General features: G+C 33.0%; 1 protein-coding gene and 1 long non-coding RNA gene across 2 annotated transcripts in view; one reads left to right on the top strand and one right to left on the bottom strand.

Annotated features, from left to right (window-relative positions):
- Positions 1-2,793, bottom strand: part of LOC127730640 (uncharacterized) — a 35,548-nt gene extending 32,755 nt beyond the window's left edge. Inside the window, exon 1 of the long non-coding RNA XR_007995207.1 lies at positions 2,742-2,793. This is a non-coding gene — a long non-coding RNA (uncharacterized LOC127730640). The remainder of the gene's footprint in view (positions 1-2,741) is intronic.
- A 6,826-nt stretch (positions 2,794-9,619) lies between these two features.
- The window catches only part of LOC127730639 (uncharacterized), a 41,049-nt gene continuing 33,199 nt past the window's right edge, over positions 9,620-17,469 (top strand). Inside the window, exon 1 of the mRNA XM_052239136.1 lies at positions 9,620-10,016. Within this exon, the coding sequence (XP_052095096.1) occupies positions 9,690-10,016 (327 nt within the window). The 5' untranslated portion in view covers positions 9,620-9,689. The remainder of the gene's footprint in view (positions 10,017-17,469) is intronic.

Genomic DNA, 17,469 nt, shown 5'->3' with positions numbered 1-17,469 from the left:
AGCTGTCGAAACGTGACAGTGTGACATGGGCTTAAACAAACAAAATTTTATATGTTCGAATGTTTGTACAACTCTGATAAATACATTTATATTCTAATTCGTAAACTGAAACGAACATAAAATATTTATCAAATAAACACAAACTCTCACATGGGAGACGCAAATTGCAGAAACAAGTGCAAATTCAAAACACAAAGAACGGGGAAAAAGAATTAAAGTTTTTATGAAATTCCGCTAAATTTTGATTAAAACAGATAACTGGACTTTCGAGTCTTCTTAAAAGTAACCAGCCTTTGCTCTGTCCGATCTCCATCTGCCATGTTTCTTTAAAGTCCTAACAGAAATACCAGCGTTAGCAACTGAAGCAGCACCGACACATCTTCATGAGTGTTATCCAAACTTAGACTTTGTCAAGTCCTAAATATTGTGATTAGTTCTAGTAATAATTCCCTGGCTCTTGCATATGAGATATGACTGGAATCATTTCGAAGTTTATGAATATTTGAATTTCTTATAGAATGTTATTTGACGAAAAATAGATTTATAATTTTTAATATAACTATATTTAAAAAATTAACTGGACATATTATTTTATTACTTTTCGCAAAAATAACACAATATTTTATTGCCTGTATTTGTAAGTCTTGTTTTTCTCTATAAAAATTGACACATGGGTAGGATACAATTGAATATCACATGCCCTGATAGAGATTTCCAACAAAATGACATTACTCGACATAAACAACATATCTGAACGTATCTTGGCCCAATGCATTGAAGCATGACGGATGGGGAGCATAGCCTGCATGAAATGCTTGCTTGTTAAATACACATATTTTGTTGGAACAGATTTTATTTCAAAATATAATCTGAAGTGATATTTTAAATCTTTACACATTTTGTTGTTAAAATTGGATGACTTTATTGACAATAGCATTTTAATGTAATAATTAATCCAGTTGCGTGTAATCAGATGCACTGATCATTACTTGGTCATTTCACTTGACCCATATATTTAGTTCCTTTCAAGGGGTGAATTATAAAAACTACTTAATCAAAATTAAGTCTGAGAAAATAAAATCTGAAGCGATATACTATAATCATTTCATTTGTTTTTAGAAGTTATAAGTTTAAACACGAAGTTTCAAACACGTCCGGATTTAAAAGGTGTACCCAACTTACTTCTTTAACGTACTTTAATAATTCATATCAAGATAATTTTGTCTGAGGCAGAAATTCAGATCATTTATGTATTTACCAGATTGCATTTTTTCATCTTCCGTAGAATTTTATAAAATTTAATTTATGAGAATGAATCTTCAAGATGAAAAAATATAATTACACGTTACCCAAATCAGTTGTTATTTTATTTCTTGTCTTTGGTTAAAATGATGCATGGGAGGAGTCTTACTTAAATGTCGTTGCTCACAAATTGGTTTTTAAGAAATCTGAAAAACGGTTATGTATGGAATATTTCATTGCAGACAGTTTAAGGATCCTTTTAGTTTATGTCCAACCGATGATAGTAGGGGGTATAATATTTTCTGGTCAGAACGTTTGACAGTTCGTTCATCCCTTACCAGATTTAAAACTTTTAAAATTGTTTATCAAATTGGAGTTTTGACACGGAATTAGTGTCTCACTGAACATATAAATGTAATACTGTTAGGGAGCACGCGGTGTCATATATCACATAGTTGAACAATAAACAAATTTGTACAAACTTCGAAATTCATCCTTTCGAAAAATGAAATAAAATAAAAGGGACGAGAGAAAGCTCCGTCATAAAACTTGGAACTTTTTCATTTTTTTTTCCAATTCTTAAATCAGTGTCATCTAAATTCTACGGAAAAAGTTAAAGTTAGTTAGAGAATTAAAATCAAAATAATCAAAACTAGATTTCTTTAGTGGTGTGCTCAATGGAATTTATTACGAATTTTTAAATATTTAGTCCTGTTCAGGAACTATATTTCCGAATTCGGGACCGAGTTTAATGAGAACACATTTCAAGTATGTGCCTTAACAGGAGAAATATAAAGATGCAGATCAATAGACCTCGTTAAGATGTAGATGCGGTATGTCTTCCACATTGGTCGCCAAACACAGAAGAAATGGGGGTGGGAAGGGGGGGGTGGGGGAGGGGATATGTTTTTTTCGTTTTACTGTGTTCAATTGGTTTTGGCACATCTTTCTTTAATTAATTTTCTTCGAATAATATAATATAAAGAAGAAAAAACGCTAAAATATAAACACAATAAGCCGTTCAATTGTGACTTGCCACGGACCCATTTTGAAGTACATCAAACGGAACTTAACATGAGTGAATAAAAGGAGATGTGGGGTGTACGTCAATGAGACAGCATCGCAACGGCAATTAACAGTAACCAAAGGACATACAAAGGAGTCTACTAGTCTATTGTTGAATACTATATGTTGAAGGTGTCAACACAAAATGTCAAACTCTAAATCGTCCCGAATCTGTATAATCATACAAATTGTAAATATATTTCACAAAAAACAATCAAAAAAACTTAAAACTGAATTCCTCAAATAACATGAACTTTAAGGAAAAGCTGGCAAATCAGAAAAGTTTTAAATGTAAAAATACCCACGTTTTACTGCAATTTTAAGTTTTATGTTTTCCTTCTTAAGGCACTCAATTTGATAGTCTTTTAAAGTTGATGGCTTAATATTTTTTCTTTTTAAACCTTCTCTGTTGTTGTTGAAGTGCTTAGACTTACAGTTTTATCCACAACTTTTGGTCTGGAGTCAACAGTCTGAATACATGTACCTGTGTAAAAAATATAAATAAATAATAATCTAACTGCTTTTGTACATTTCATAACATTGAAAGCACATTATTCAATTTGTTGTTTAAGTCTTTTCTGGGGCCAATTTGGGATGTCTTCCAACCCCCATCCCCTAAGCCTACATCTCACAGACCCTAGAGCTTATAGTTTCTTCATTGAAAACAGACCAGACCACAAAAAATTAACATTGACGAATGAACATGAGGTCAAGGTAATATGAACATGATGAAACCTGCCAGACAGACATGTACACCTTACATTAACTGATTAACTGACCAAGGAACCATGAAAATGAGGTCAAGGTCAGATGAACCCTGCCAGACACACATGTACACTGTACAAGTGTTCCATACACCAAATATAATTATTCTACTGCTTATTTTTTAAGTCAGTGACTCATATATTAAATGCACAAGTGTTTAAGGAAACGACCATTTAACTTCAAAAGGGGGGGGGGGGGGGGGGGGGGTTATGGTTTTTTCCTAAAAAACATATTCTGATCTCCAATTTGATAGCAAAAATATTGTGGTCAAGCAGATGAAAAAAAAAATATTCTGAATCCAGTTACACGAGAACAAATTACAAATCAAATACAATAAATGACAGAATAGACAGGAAACTAATAACAAAAGTGTACTTTCTAAAGATACATGCATCTTACTAAATGAAAGTAGATAGTTTCTTGATAAATATAGCTAAATTTTGCAATAACTGACAGTGACACAATGACAGCATATTTTGCATTTTCAGTACAGATGGGTATGTTGTATAATATTTCGGTATATATTTCTTCCGAAGTTCAGTTATAGTACTATTATTACATACATATAAATAATGATATTCATCACCAATACATTCATTACATAAAGTACATATGCGATCGGTTCTAGCGATGTTGTAATTTCTGCCAGTTTCCATAGGAATTTTAAGATTGCATGTTCTCAGTTTTGAAATCCAGATTCTTTTATCCTCTGGAAGACGTAGTAATTTTCAAAACCAAACGAGTTTAAAATAACTTATAATATTTGCCACGAGACGAGTTATCAATATTACTGAACCACTTTTGAAGAAACTGATCTTGAAGAATCTGTTTTATAACAGGTTTGATAGTTAAATAATCAAAGTATTGGTTGAAAAACATATAACCTAATCCTGAATTGTCAAATATAGATTTCACAAGTGACACCCATTTAAATCCACAAATATCATCAGTATGTAATTTAAAAATAAGCTTATACATAAAACTACTAAGTTTATTTTCATTTTTAGCCATTCTACTCCAAAACGATAACATTCTTAATTTTACTTTTATTTCTAGTGGAAACCTTCCTAATTCTCCATATACTATAAAATTTGGAGTACTTGATCTCACATTTAAAATTCTCTTGCAAAATTGTAGATGAACTTTTTCAATTATATCAATGTTTTCAAATCCCCATATTTCTGATCCATATAATAAAATAGGTTCTACAAGATAATCAAACAACTTAAGTTGTAAATCAATGGGTAAATGTAAATTTCTAATCTTTGTATAAACAGCAAAAAGTGCTTTTTGCGACTGTTCCACAAGTTTTTTCTTTGCACAAACAAATGATCCATTATAATTTAGCAAAAGACCAAGGTATGTATAGCTATCTACAATTTCAAGAGATGTACCATTAAGTTTAAAATCAAAATCCATTCTCGTTTTTCTTTTGCTAAAAACCATCACTTTAGTTTCACCAATATTCACACTAAGTTTCCACATTTTACAGTAATTTTCTAAAATTTTGAGAGCATTTTGCATTTCATCATAATTATCAGCAAAAATAACGGTATCATCTGCATACAACAAAACAAAAATTTCTAAAAATTCATGTAATTCATTATAATTAATTTAATCAATTCTAGAGGTAAAACATGAAGTTCTCTGAAGTAATGTTCTAAGTCATTTAAGAATATGGAAAACAAAAAAGGGGAAAGATTTTCACCCTGACGAACTCCAATCATACAAGGGAAGAAATCTGATTTTACCTAAGAGTGTTAAATTTTGAAAGAAATAATTTGATTGGTAGCGTCGAAAAACTAAAAAAAAATGTTCGTGCTTTGAGCGAAACAAAAATTCTGACTCGGACAAAAAACCATAAACCCCCCGTGAAGTTAAATGGTTGCTCCCTAAGATGAAATTTATCCTGAATTGTGCAAACACAGAAGCACATGTAAACAATCCAAATTTACTAACTTGACAATTTCTACCTCCTCTAGTATTTTTGTATGATTTTAAGTGGATTTCAGACTAATAATGACTACATTATTTTACAAATTCAAATGATCTGAAATAAGTCTTTTAAATAAATAAAAAGAAATGTAATCACACTAATGTTTAGAAAAAGCAAAATATTAATAAAAATATTCTATTTTTTAGTGAACAAAGCTCTCATAATAAGCTCAAAATTAAACTCAACATTATTTAGCTCTGTACCAAATATGAAATCATTGACATTCCCAACCCATGTGTACAGAGAAATCTTGGACAAAAATGCCGGAAAGTCAGACAATGTGAATGCAGTATACCACCCATCCAAGTAATTTTACACTACAAACCAAAATTTATGAATTTAGCTAAATTGAGCAATAAATCAGGCAAAAAGGTTACATTTTGTGGTAAAATAGCAACTTTGTTTAAAAAAAGTATTAAAACCAGAACATTTCTTTCATAAATCATTTTTTGTAGTTAGCCCAGGAAACAGCAAACAAACAGTAGCTGTGCGAGATATCTGTACCTGTATAATTTAAATATTGCAGAATAAATGCAATAGTATCATATGTACCATTGATGGTATATCTGGAACAGACCAGTTAATTTCTTTAAAAGTACTAATATAGTTGGTTAGTTCATCTCTCAATTCCTCTGTAATGCCCTTTGTGGAATCTTGATATTCATTCACTCTAAGTATGTTTTCACCAATTTTTGGTAATGACTTGGAATTACATGTATACTTTTCCAGAAATTTCTTTATCTTAAGGTTCATCTCTTTTGCTTGGTCAAGTACCATACATGTTTAATCTTATATCCTAAATTAAATAGAAGGGACTTTACTGTTTTACTTTTGTAAAACTACGTGTCCTGGTGACAGTTTACTTTGACAGATATTTAGAGTGATCCCTACTTCTATATAAAGTAACCATGATGGAAACAGTGGCTGTCATGGATGGAAGGTGGTACTGTCTAAAATATTTTTGACAGGGATCCAATAAATACACAAAACAAGAGCTGTCAGAATAGACAGTAAACCAGATTGTTCTTTTACATTAATTTTATTAGTGTCATGCCATTTTTAATCTTTCAACATCCTTAACTTCTGAATGATGAAATTGAAAATCATCAACATCCTTTGGATATAGGCAAAAACCTGTAACATATGTTATCCTACTAATTAAAATGGACCAATAGCAAAGTGTGGGAAAAAATATTTAGAATTAAACATGTACAAAATGTACATTAAAACCCCAAAGGCTGTTTCTAAAGTCTAATGGTTAAATTGTGTATTATGGAAGAAATAAACATGAAATATTCAAAAGAGGGAACCTCAATAAGAACTTGTCTTATTTGCAGTGCAAAAACAAACAACAACGATAAGGCAAACATTCAATTTCGCTTGCCATCGTGACTGCATTGTACATTGAAATCTTAGTTTCTTATTGTTTTTGTTCCTTACTTATGTCAAAGGCACTTCAAACATATATGTTCCTTACTTATGTCAAAGGCACTTCAAACATATATGTAGTCTAAGCCAATTCAATGATGCCTATCAATTGTATATCACTAAAAAGGATGAAAAAAATATGTACATATAAAAGATATTGCCTAGAAAAGTCGTTTGTATTTTGACTCATATAATAGCATTTTTAAATGTCATACCTATTAAACAAAACCACTCGCTACAATTCCTAATCGAGCACACCTTCTTGAAAATACAATCTATAATATAGGGAATTTCTTCTATAAATTCAATTAAATGCTTGAAAGCGATTTATTAAAGTTTCTTCTTCATTGTGAATTATTTTTTTATTCATAGTTATTTAGTGTCAGTTATTTTGAAAAAGGGGGGTCGTCTAATTTGACAGCGAGCTATTATGACACTGTAAAACTCGAAGAAGTGCTGCGCAAGGACTGCATCTTTCAATACGAGTTTAGTGAATGGTTTAGCTGAACACATTCTTTCTTCTTTAAGAATCCTTTCTGACGTTTCTGTAAATGAACACATTTATGGAACATTCATTTGCAAAGTATCAGTGATAAATGTCGCAAAAAAGACAATGAATTATAACTCAAATCAATCGTTTGATAGGTAAGGGATACGTGTATGACAATGTAAATTTGAGCGGGAATCATAAGAATCACGTGATGATAAAAAAATACACGATTTATCTCATTTTTCATCACCTAAAAATTATAAGATACTGACGAAAATTGAAGTTTATGGTTTTTATAGTCGTGGAATACTTTGTTTAAACTTGAGCGACGTATTTAACAAAATTCTAGGTTGACAATAACCGGTCACATTAGGTCCGTACGTCGAATTGCGTACGTATGTCATTTTATTGGAAATCTCTATTAAGAACTATTTTTGAAAACCTGAATATATACTATCGGGCACATAGTAACAATTCGTTTATCAAACAAATTATTAGTAGAAGAACAAACAACAGCCCCCTAAACACTACACTGAACAACAAGTTTGAGCAACAACTATAGTCAACAATATCTGATGATAGAATGATATATAAAATTTGAATAAAAGAAATACTGTCAATAGTGTGTAATAAATATATACAACTTTTCTACATGTTCACTTTAAACTAATGAAATTCATGCATAAAAGTCTATAGTAGGCAAGAAGACTGTCTTGAAATAAAATACCTGAATTTACTTAATTTATTTCTTTATATTTCCGGCTCTGTGTATTGTCCTGTTGTCTCATATGAGAACCATGTTCGTCATTTGAATCCATCAAATGATCGTTTATGGCAAATACCGTTGGATACTACGGTTTTTCTACGGACTTTGATGTTTAGTTTTATAATATGTCCATTGTGATTGAAAAATAAACTTGGCACATTTATGTTATAACTCAATAAGAGGTGTAATTTGTCTCTTACATATACATATCAATCAATACGAGCAACTGCAGCAACATTATTGTCAAAATACATGTATGGATCTGCCCCAATTATAGCCGTTAAGGGACATAAGTCTGTACAGTCACTGACAACATACCAGCGTGTTGATAGAGATGAGAAAATTAAAATGATCGTAATGTGTACATGTCTGTCTGGAAGGTCGCCTATATTTGGTGTATAGAATGATTGTATCAAAGGTGCTACACAGTACATGTCTGTCTGGATTGGTTTATCTGACGGTGGCCATGCCCCATTTTCATGGATCGTTCATATTGATTCTTGTAGTAACACTTTATCTTTAGGACTATCAACATAATGATACCCAATTCTTCTTGAGCAGGGAAACAAATATCGATTACACAGATACTCGTCTCTGAGAAAGAAAAAAAAACCTACATACCGAGGCTTACTTTAACCTGAGAGACCGTGATATATGTATACATATATATGTATATGTATGTCTCTGCAATAACACATCATCCGAGTACGTATAGTTACAGGATCTTACAGAGACAAGTGCTTGTGGTCGATCAGATGAGAAGACAAGAATTGGACGTCGATTTGAGAGAGCGAAAAAGGACTTCAAACAAAGAATTCTATGAAGACGTTAGATTGTACGTCGATTTGATAAGTACCTAACGTGAGGGTACCCAAATTGCAATTATGTTGACAGTTTTTTCGCCTAGCTACGTTTATTCATGTTTCACAAAAGTTTCCATTTTGTGTTTATTTTGTAGATGTATCCTTATTTACTATATAGTTCCACCAATTTAATTTTGAATCCATATTGAATCATAGAAAGATGGGTTTGAACCGACCTCCAAACGATCCCTGGTTCTGTAATGAGGAGTACCCAAATTGCATCTATGCTTAAATTCACGTCCTCAAATTTGGAAGAACAGATGTTTTTCATTTTTATTTTTTCAAACATTTAGAACAATTTGACATTTGTCCATGCGTACTATTCATTTTTTAAGAAATGGATGCTCGTAACATATTTTATTTGCTCATTTTTAAAAGAAGACTTTTTGTGGACGTCGCATGGCGACGTTTCCGTAGATTTTACTTTTTCCAGTGATTACTTTATCTGTTTAAATATACTGTGAATGTTTTGTGAATATTCAAATATAGACGTGCATAATGTCAAATGATAAAATAAAAAATACAAAAAGTTTAGTCTCTAGGAAAACTTGTAAAATTTTCGCTGCTATTTTGCTAAAAAGGTGCAATTTGGGTACTGTGACGTTACATAGCATGTATTTCCACGTGTAAAGAACATTGAAGGTACCGACATATATATGCATAATTAACATTTAATAATTTATCATCAAATCACCAAAACAAAATTCATATAAAAATTCCCGAATTATTATTCCTGAAAATATAGATATTTTTTTATATACATACCCTAGACAATCTAATAATTCAGAATCAACCTATTTCAATAAAAAATAGGGTGCGAACGGACCCAGGGAGCGAACGTGTGGGGTGCGAACGTGCAGTGTGCGAACGTGTTTTGGGAGCGAACGCACCCGATACCATATAATGCAGAGCATCGGGAAAAAATCTGCTACAATCGGATATTCAGGTCTAATCCGTATCAACTCAAATTCTTAATATATCAAAACAGAGTTATTTCCCGTTGTTTACAAAACAGCAGGTTTCTGACTTGCTTGTTGTTTTGCCTGATAATCTCTCGCTGCTTCAGAAGAAAACATGGATGGCCCAAGTCCAAAAAAGAAAGCCAAAACAACTGATTTACCAGTCTGTCCGTATGGGTCAGGATGTTATCGAAAAAATCCACAGCACTTCAAAGAATTTTCTCATGCAGACGATGATAGTAAACCAGCCTCATCAAAACCAAAAGATTCTTCGCCATTAGTTGACAGTACTTCACTCCCAATTTGCAAATATGGAGCCAATTGTTACAGGAAAAATCTTTTACATTTTGCTGAGTACTCTCACCCAACAGCAGTGACATCTACAGACAGTGGAAGTGACACTGATCCAGTGTCAGATGATGATGATACTGATGATAAAAAGGTGGAATTGCCATTAAAATATATTCTCGTCTCATGGGTTTTCTTGTGTTACAAGGCAGCGCGTATACCGACTGAGCTAAAGAAGTACTTCCTTAGCTCAACCGCTTACGGCTGACTAAGTATCTACTAATGAAGGGAAGCAATCCCGTCACACTATTAAGAATGCATTGTGACGTCACAATTTCCATTGAAAAAGCATGCATAGTACGAATTGGATAATTGAGTGAAATAGTTTTGAAAGTTTTTTCAATTGCATATCATGCTAATTCCAATTCACCCCTCAACCAAATATCAAATTGGGTTTTTCACCACCAAGCTCCAGAATGTATTGGGTTTTTTTTATCATCAAAGTATTGAATTGAGGCATGGCATGATATAATGTAAATTAATTATATCAAACAAAAATGTTCATCCACTGTTATCTTAAATATGTTTCTTTCAGCATGTTCAAGTATATGTTATAGCAGTGGTTTATTTGGTTTATACAGTAACAAGCAATTTTTTGTTTGATATGTGTCTGATTTGTTTCAACCTTGGATTGATACATTGAATTTATCCTTATGCTTACCAGGGATACAGCTTTGAGCTTGGGACAAATTTAAATCCACCAGGACCCAGATCAGCTATTTAATATAATATGCTATACTGTAGATTAATACGACAACAATTTATCGATTAGGAACATTGTGTTAGGCTAATCAATAAATTGTTGTCATGTAAGTCTACAGAAAGGGTTCTGGGTGGAATGGTTTTTAAGGGTAAATAACGCACACGACAGTGACCATGGTGACTAGAAGGGTTGAAAGCCCATAGTTTTTGTCATATATTTGGTTTTTCTTTGCATGGATTGGGCTTTTGAGTGCTGCAATCATCAATTGAATAGGGGTTTCAATTGCTTTTATTGCGGAAAATTTAATAATAGAAAAAGGTTTCTGCTGGATCACATTCACTTACAAATATGTACTACATATATATCACAGGTTCAAGACGAGACACACTGTAATCAGCATATATACATATATCAAACAAATTCAGTTTTGTACCTGTATACAATTACAAGTGTCTGGTAAATCCACTAATCTAAGGCTTTTTCATGTTTTTATAAACAATTCACAGTGCTGCTCTCAAAAGGTTTTAAGAATAATTGTACGGTGTGTTTTATTGAAGGCTCGAAATGCTCAAGTCACGAAAAAACTATTTTAATGAAACACAAACTTAAAACCATCCGTTATCCCTTATAACAATGCAAGTTGGCTAAACATGTTTTTATTGGCTATTGCTACAACCATGTAATAACGCCTGTAGTGGATATTGCTTTTATACAACAGTATATTTTGTTGTAATTCAACAATAAACTTTTAAGATTCAACTGAAAATGGTTTCCCAAGTAAAATCAGGCAATCTAGGAAAATTCTATTCATAATAAATTCAAATGGTTTGTCATTCCAATAGGTTATACAAATCTCAATTCTTTTTGTAATAAAAGTATAAATAGGGACGATAGGGTAAACATCAATATTTGAACAGCCAGATATCCATATTTGTCGATCAGTAGTTAACTTTGAAGGAATATTTAGGAAGTGCATATAAGGATCCATATGAAAATGAAATGTTGATGTCCATCCTTTAGTCTATCTGTCCGTCCAACTTTATAAGTGCTTTCCCTCCAGTACTTCAGACTTTAATAAAATAGTATTTATGTCAAAGATTAACATCAGTAATATCTCTAATGGTTTAGAAATAGGGCTGATCAATAATATATATTATATACATTGAACACAATGCATTTTTGTCTCGCCTTGACAAACAGGCACTTGTCTCAGAAAAATAATTTCCTATATACCTTAATATAACAAGTGCCTGTGCCTTGACAGAGTCAAAAAGTGAGACATAGGCATGCTGTTTCCGGCGGCAGCGGCGTCTACAATGTATTAGTTTGTGATTAGGTCTAGTTTATGGTGAACCATTGGTGGTAGGTCAATGATATTTGGTATGCAGATGTATAAGCATTGGCACATCTCATTTCCATGTAGATTATTTGGACCTGCAACCTCAGTCATGGTCTATTGACTTTGAAACTTTTGCTTAGTTTACATGTATTAGTTTGTGATTAGGTCAGTTTATGCGGAACCACTAGTGGTAGGTCAATGATATTTGGTATGCAGTTGTATAAGCATCGGCATATCTCATTTCCATGGAGATTATTTGGCTCCGCCCCCTCAGGCAAGGTCTATTGACTTTGAAACTTTTGCTTAGTTTACATGTATTAGTTTGAGATTAGGTCAGTTCTAGGGGAACCATTAGTGGTAGGCCAATGTTAATTGGTATGCAGTTGTATAAGCATTCACACATTTCATTTCCAATGAGAATATTTGGCTTCGCCCCCTCAGTCAAGGTCTATTGACTTTGAACTTTTGCTTAGTTTACATGTATTAGTTTGTGATTAGATCAGTTTAAGATGAACCGCTACTGTTAAGTCAATGATATTTGGTATGCAAATTTATTGGCGCAAACTTTTCATTTCTGTAAGGGTAAATAGGGTAAACATCAATATTTGAACTGCCAGATATCCATATTTGTCAGAAGTTAACTTTTAAAGGAATATTTAGGAGATGCATATATTTAGGATTCATATGAAAATGAAATGTTGATGTCCATCCTTTAGTTCATCTGTCTGTCCAACATTATAAGTGCTCTCCCTCCAGTACTTCAGACTTCAATTAAATACATGTATTTATGTCAAAGGTTAACATCAGCAATATCTCTAATGGTTTAAGGGGCCTCGGTGGCTGAGTGGTCTAAGTAGTTACTACTCCGGGCACTCCGGCTTCCTCCACCAATAAAAAACTGGCCGCCACGAAATAGCCCAAAAGCGGTGCTTAAAAATGGTGTTAAAACACCAAAAATCAAAATCTAATGGTTTAAAAACAGGGCTGATCAATAATATTGTTGGGGTTACAAGAGATGATGGACAGGGGTAATGGAACATGGGAAATAGGGGCAGGAGTCGGGGGAGGGAAGCAGAAACTGAGGGAACAAGGTGGGCAAAAATAAGGCTATTCTGTGAAAATAAAATTTGAATGATTTTTGTCTGGGAGTAAGGGGGAGGGAATTGGGAGTAGGGGGAATTAGGGTAGAGGGGGAGGGAAGTTGGAATCAAACCCCCCCCACAAGTCCACCCCCTCTTACAAATGTATGCCCTTTGGAAAGTAGCTGAATATTATTGGAAATTGACATTGTTTACAAATACATTCATATGTGCCCTCACACTTACAGTTTTAATCAGATTGCAATAAGATTTAAGTCAAAATTAAACATCAGAAGTATTTTAGATACATGTTGTAAGTTAAAAAATTACAGTTGATCACACTTTTTGGGGGGAAATTATGCCCCTTGAAAATGTAAATAATATGGAAATTGACATTGTAAGTGCCCTAATAGTACAATACTTCAAATTATAATGATATTTTGGACCAAAAAATAAATTGGAATTTCTCCCTGATATTGTTTCGAAAGATGTAAAATGCTATTGGAATCCAGGTCATTTCTTATCAAATTTAACTTAATACATTTCATGTATACACACTGAAACTTGTCCCCTGGGCCAGGCTTAAAGGGGAGATTTTTAGGCAGTTAAGCTGCCTTATGCTACCACCCTAGATTTGTGTTCTTCCAACTAAATGGTGTAAAAAGTGCTATTGTTATTATCTAGCTGGCTAATATGTTATTAATAACTAATTGGGCACTTTTTTCATACTTTCAATTCTGGAATACAAAAAATATGACCAGAAAAACCTTAAATGATCGTCGAACTACCCAAAACTTTTGAAGTTGCACATAGGAAGTAGTGCTCAATAGAAATCTGTACGTAGTTTATCATCCCATGTGCTTTTGGCTAAGATGTCAAAGAACAATTGTATGAAATATTTCATTGCCGAAAATCTCTAATTACAAGTCGTTTACATTTCCCAAATGGCCAAAGGCGCAGGAAAATTGTTCATGTACACCAAATCTCTATGATAGAGGAAATAAAGTTATATGTAGTAGTCTAAGTTGGCGGTAATTTTAACTTACACAAAACATTAGGTAATTATATATATAAATATTCTGATGTTTTAAAGAAAGTTTTGTTAATAATGATGTTCTTTTCGTTTAAGAAGATTGTGATTATTTTATTTATTTCAATTAAATGTATGCACATTTAAATTCCTTTCTTTTATTATATTATCCCGTTTATCACTGACCTTGGCAGTTGTTGTTGTTTTTATGAATGTTGTCTTTATGAATGAAAAAGATCCGAAAATCGACGTTGATGGGATATTTTAAGAAATGTGGACAACACGTCCCCGAGACAAGTCGGACGGAGTCCACTCTGACCGTCTTAGAAGACAACTCGGACCGCTTGTCAGATTTACTTAGGGTTCTATAAAATGTTAGACTAACATGTCTAGCGGAGTTATCAATTTTTCGTTTGTGCATTGGGGTCTATTTAGGGGTATTTTGAAGGGCCTAAATAAGGAAAGGGTTTACTATAGAACCCTAAAAAGTCCCTATGGGATTTTATTTTTTTCAATTTTTAAATGACTATTACTTGAAAACAGTAAGTGATGAGACACATGATCTTCAGTAATGATAACAGGACAATAGAGCAAATCAAATGAAATATAGGATGAGTCCCTGGGGGTCATCCCACCCCTTCAATTTGAAAATGTGTTTTTATCTTGTAAACGGTAGCAATCCCCACCCCTAAACCATATATATACTTGTATGGAACAATAAAACAAATCAAATGAAAATAATTTGGGGGAGTCCCAGGTGTCACCCCCACCCCTTCTGTTTGAGAACTTGTAAATGGTGGAGATCCCCACTCCTAAACCATATATATTCATTTATGGGACAATATAACAAATCAAATGAAATATAAGGGGAGTCCCTGGGGGTCATCCCCTTCTGTAAAGAACTGTTAACGGTTGAGATCCCCATCCCTAAACCATACATAGTTTTGTATGGTACAATAAAACAAATAAAATGAAATATAGGAGGAGTCCACAGGGGGTCAACCCCACCACCTCCTGTTTTAAAACTTGTTAATGGTCTAGATCCCCACCCTTAACCATACATATTCTTGTATGGTACAATAAAACAAATGAAATAAAATATAGGGGGAGTCCACGGGGGTCAACCCCACCCCCTCCTGTTTGAGAACTTGTTAACGGTTGAAATCCCCACCCCTAAACCATACATATTCTTGTATGGAACAATAAAACAAATCAAATTAAATATAGGGGAGCCCCTGGGGGTCACCCCATCCCTCCTGTTTGAGAACTTGTAAACTGTTGAGATCCCCACCCCTACACCATATATATTCTTGTATGGGACAATAAAACAAATAAAATAAAATATAGGGGATTTGTCCATGGGGGTCTTCCCCATCCCTCTTCTTTTTGAAATTTTGCAAACGGTCGAGATCCCCACCCTGAAACCATATATATTCTTGTATGGGACATTAAAACAAATCAAATGAAATAAAGGGAGAGTCCCCTGGGGATCAATCCCCACCTTTTGAGAACTTGAAAACGGTCGAGATCCTCACCCCTAAACCATATATATTCCTGTTCGTCAACTCAAGAGTGTTTGAATGACATACAGGGTCAATCTCCTAGGCGTCACATATGCATATCACTTTACTTGACCAAACCAATTTGTACTGTACTTTGCCCAATGTCAGGCGACCAAGGGAATGACTAATTATAGGAGCTTTGTTTGGGAGACTTCGTTACAGTATCCTGTTACAATTATTTCTTGTTTATTATAGAATTTAATTGATGCAAGAAATAAGTCTAGGTTAAATTTACTTTAATTATTTTTTGAGTTATTTCTGGGCCTATAAGAATTTTCATTTAAGGCTTATTTTAAAGGAAACATATTTAAGATAAATTAGAAATAACTTTTGAAAATGGAAGGATTGGATAGCAGAAACATTAAGGTACAAACATTTTTTTAAATTTAAAATGGCTGAGATAAAAATTAAACCAATTCTTCCACAATATTCATCTTAACTTAAGCTTCTGCCACGTTTGCCTTGGGGTTTTTTAATTAACTGCCTATAGCGCCCTTGGTGCTTTGATTGTTCAATAAGTAATTTACTGTTACTTTCTCTCATTTGTTAAGGCAATGACTGTCTTTATTGATGTGGCATAGATCATAAATGCTGTATTTATGACTGACCAGGATCAAACTCAAAGCTGATACTGCTGCTCTATGTAAATTATCCTTTGTTTTCTAGTTAGATAAATATAGAAAAAAACATTAAAACAGTAGTGGTTGTATTCCATAGTAGTTACAAAGTAATATCACAAAATTCATATTTTCATGCCAGTACCGTTCAATTGAACTTAAAAGATTTCATGAATATGACATTTTTGCTCAGTTTTCTTTTTTATCTATTGTCAATTTTGGTATGTAATTGTGGAAAATCAATTTTTTGCAATTCCTCTAATCTATGATATAGTAAGGTAGAATTTTTACACATGCAGGGTTAGGAATGAAATAAATATTAAATTTCATAGTTTCGAATTTAAGATGATGTGAGATGTTCCCACATGTGTTTGTTGTAAATTTTATAGTATTATGATATACCGTTGTCCGTCTGTCTGTCCGTCCTCCCGTCTGTCCGTCTGTCGTCAACATGTCGGACAATAACTCAAAAACCCTTTAACCAATCTGCATGAAACTTTGGTGAATTGTTTATATGTATTGACGTGAGCTCCCTTTCATTTTTTATAAATTTTAGATTTTAAGTTTCCGAGTTGTGGGGTTTTATTCATTAAAAAAGGGGGATTTTCCAGTTTTCGGATAATAACTCAAAAACACTTTCACCAATTTGCAAGAAACTTTGGTGAATTGTTTACGGGTATATCTATTGACATGAGCTCCCTTTCGATTTTTATTAATTTTAGATTTTATGTTTCTGAGTTATTGGGTTTTATTCATTAAAAAAAGGTTTTTTTTCCAGTTTTTCGTACAACTCAAAAATGCTTTCAGCAGTTTTCATGAAAGTTTGGTGGATTGTTCATATCTATTGACATAAGCTCCCTTTCGATTTTTATGAATTTTAGAATTTACGTTTCCGATTTTATTCATAAAAAGGGGGTGATTTTCCAGTTTTCGGACAATATCTTTAAAGTGCTTGGAGCAGTTTTCATGAAACTTTGTTGACTGATAAATTTCTGAAATGACATTGAGAAGTTATTGAACTTTATTCTTTAAAAAAGCAACTGCCGTATCATGCGCTCATGGCGCAGCTGTTTATTTTTTATGTTGTGTTATTGTATTATTGAGGAAAGACACCCTCCCTATTGACAATATAATGGTATATATAGAATACCTGCCCATGTTTTTCTGAATGGGGTTCAGAATAGTTCATACTGCATTTTCTCAAATAGTTGCAAATA

The sequence above is a fragment of the Mytilus californianus genome, unplaced genomic scaffold, assembly GCF_021869535.1.
Source record: "Mytilus californianus isolate M0D057914Y unplaced genomic scaffold, xbMytCali1.0.p SCAF_2, whole genome shotgun sequence".
Taxonomy (NCBI): Eukaryota; Metazoa; Mollusca; class Bivalvia; order Mytilida; family Mytilidae; genus Mytilus; species Mytilus californianus.
This window is presented reverse-complemented; position numbering and strand designations above follow the sequence as displayed.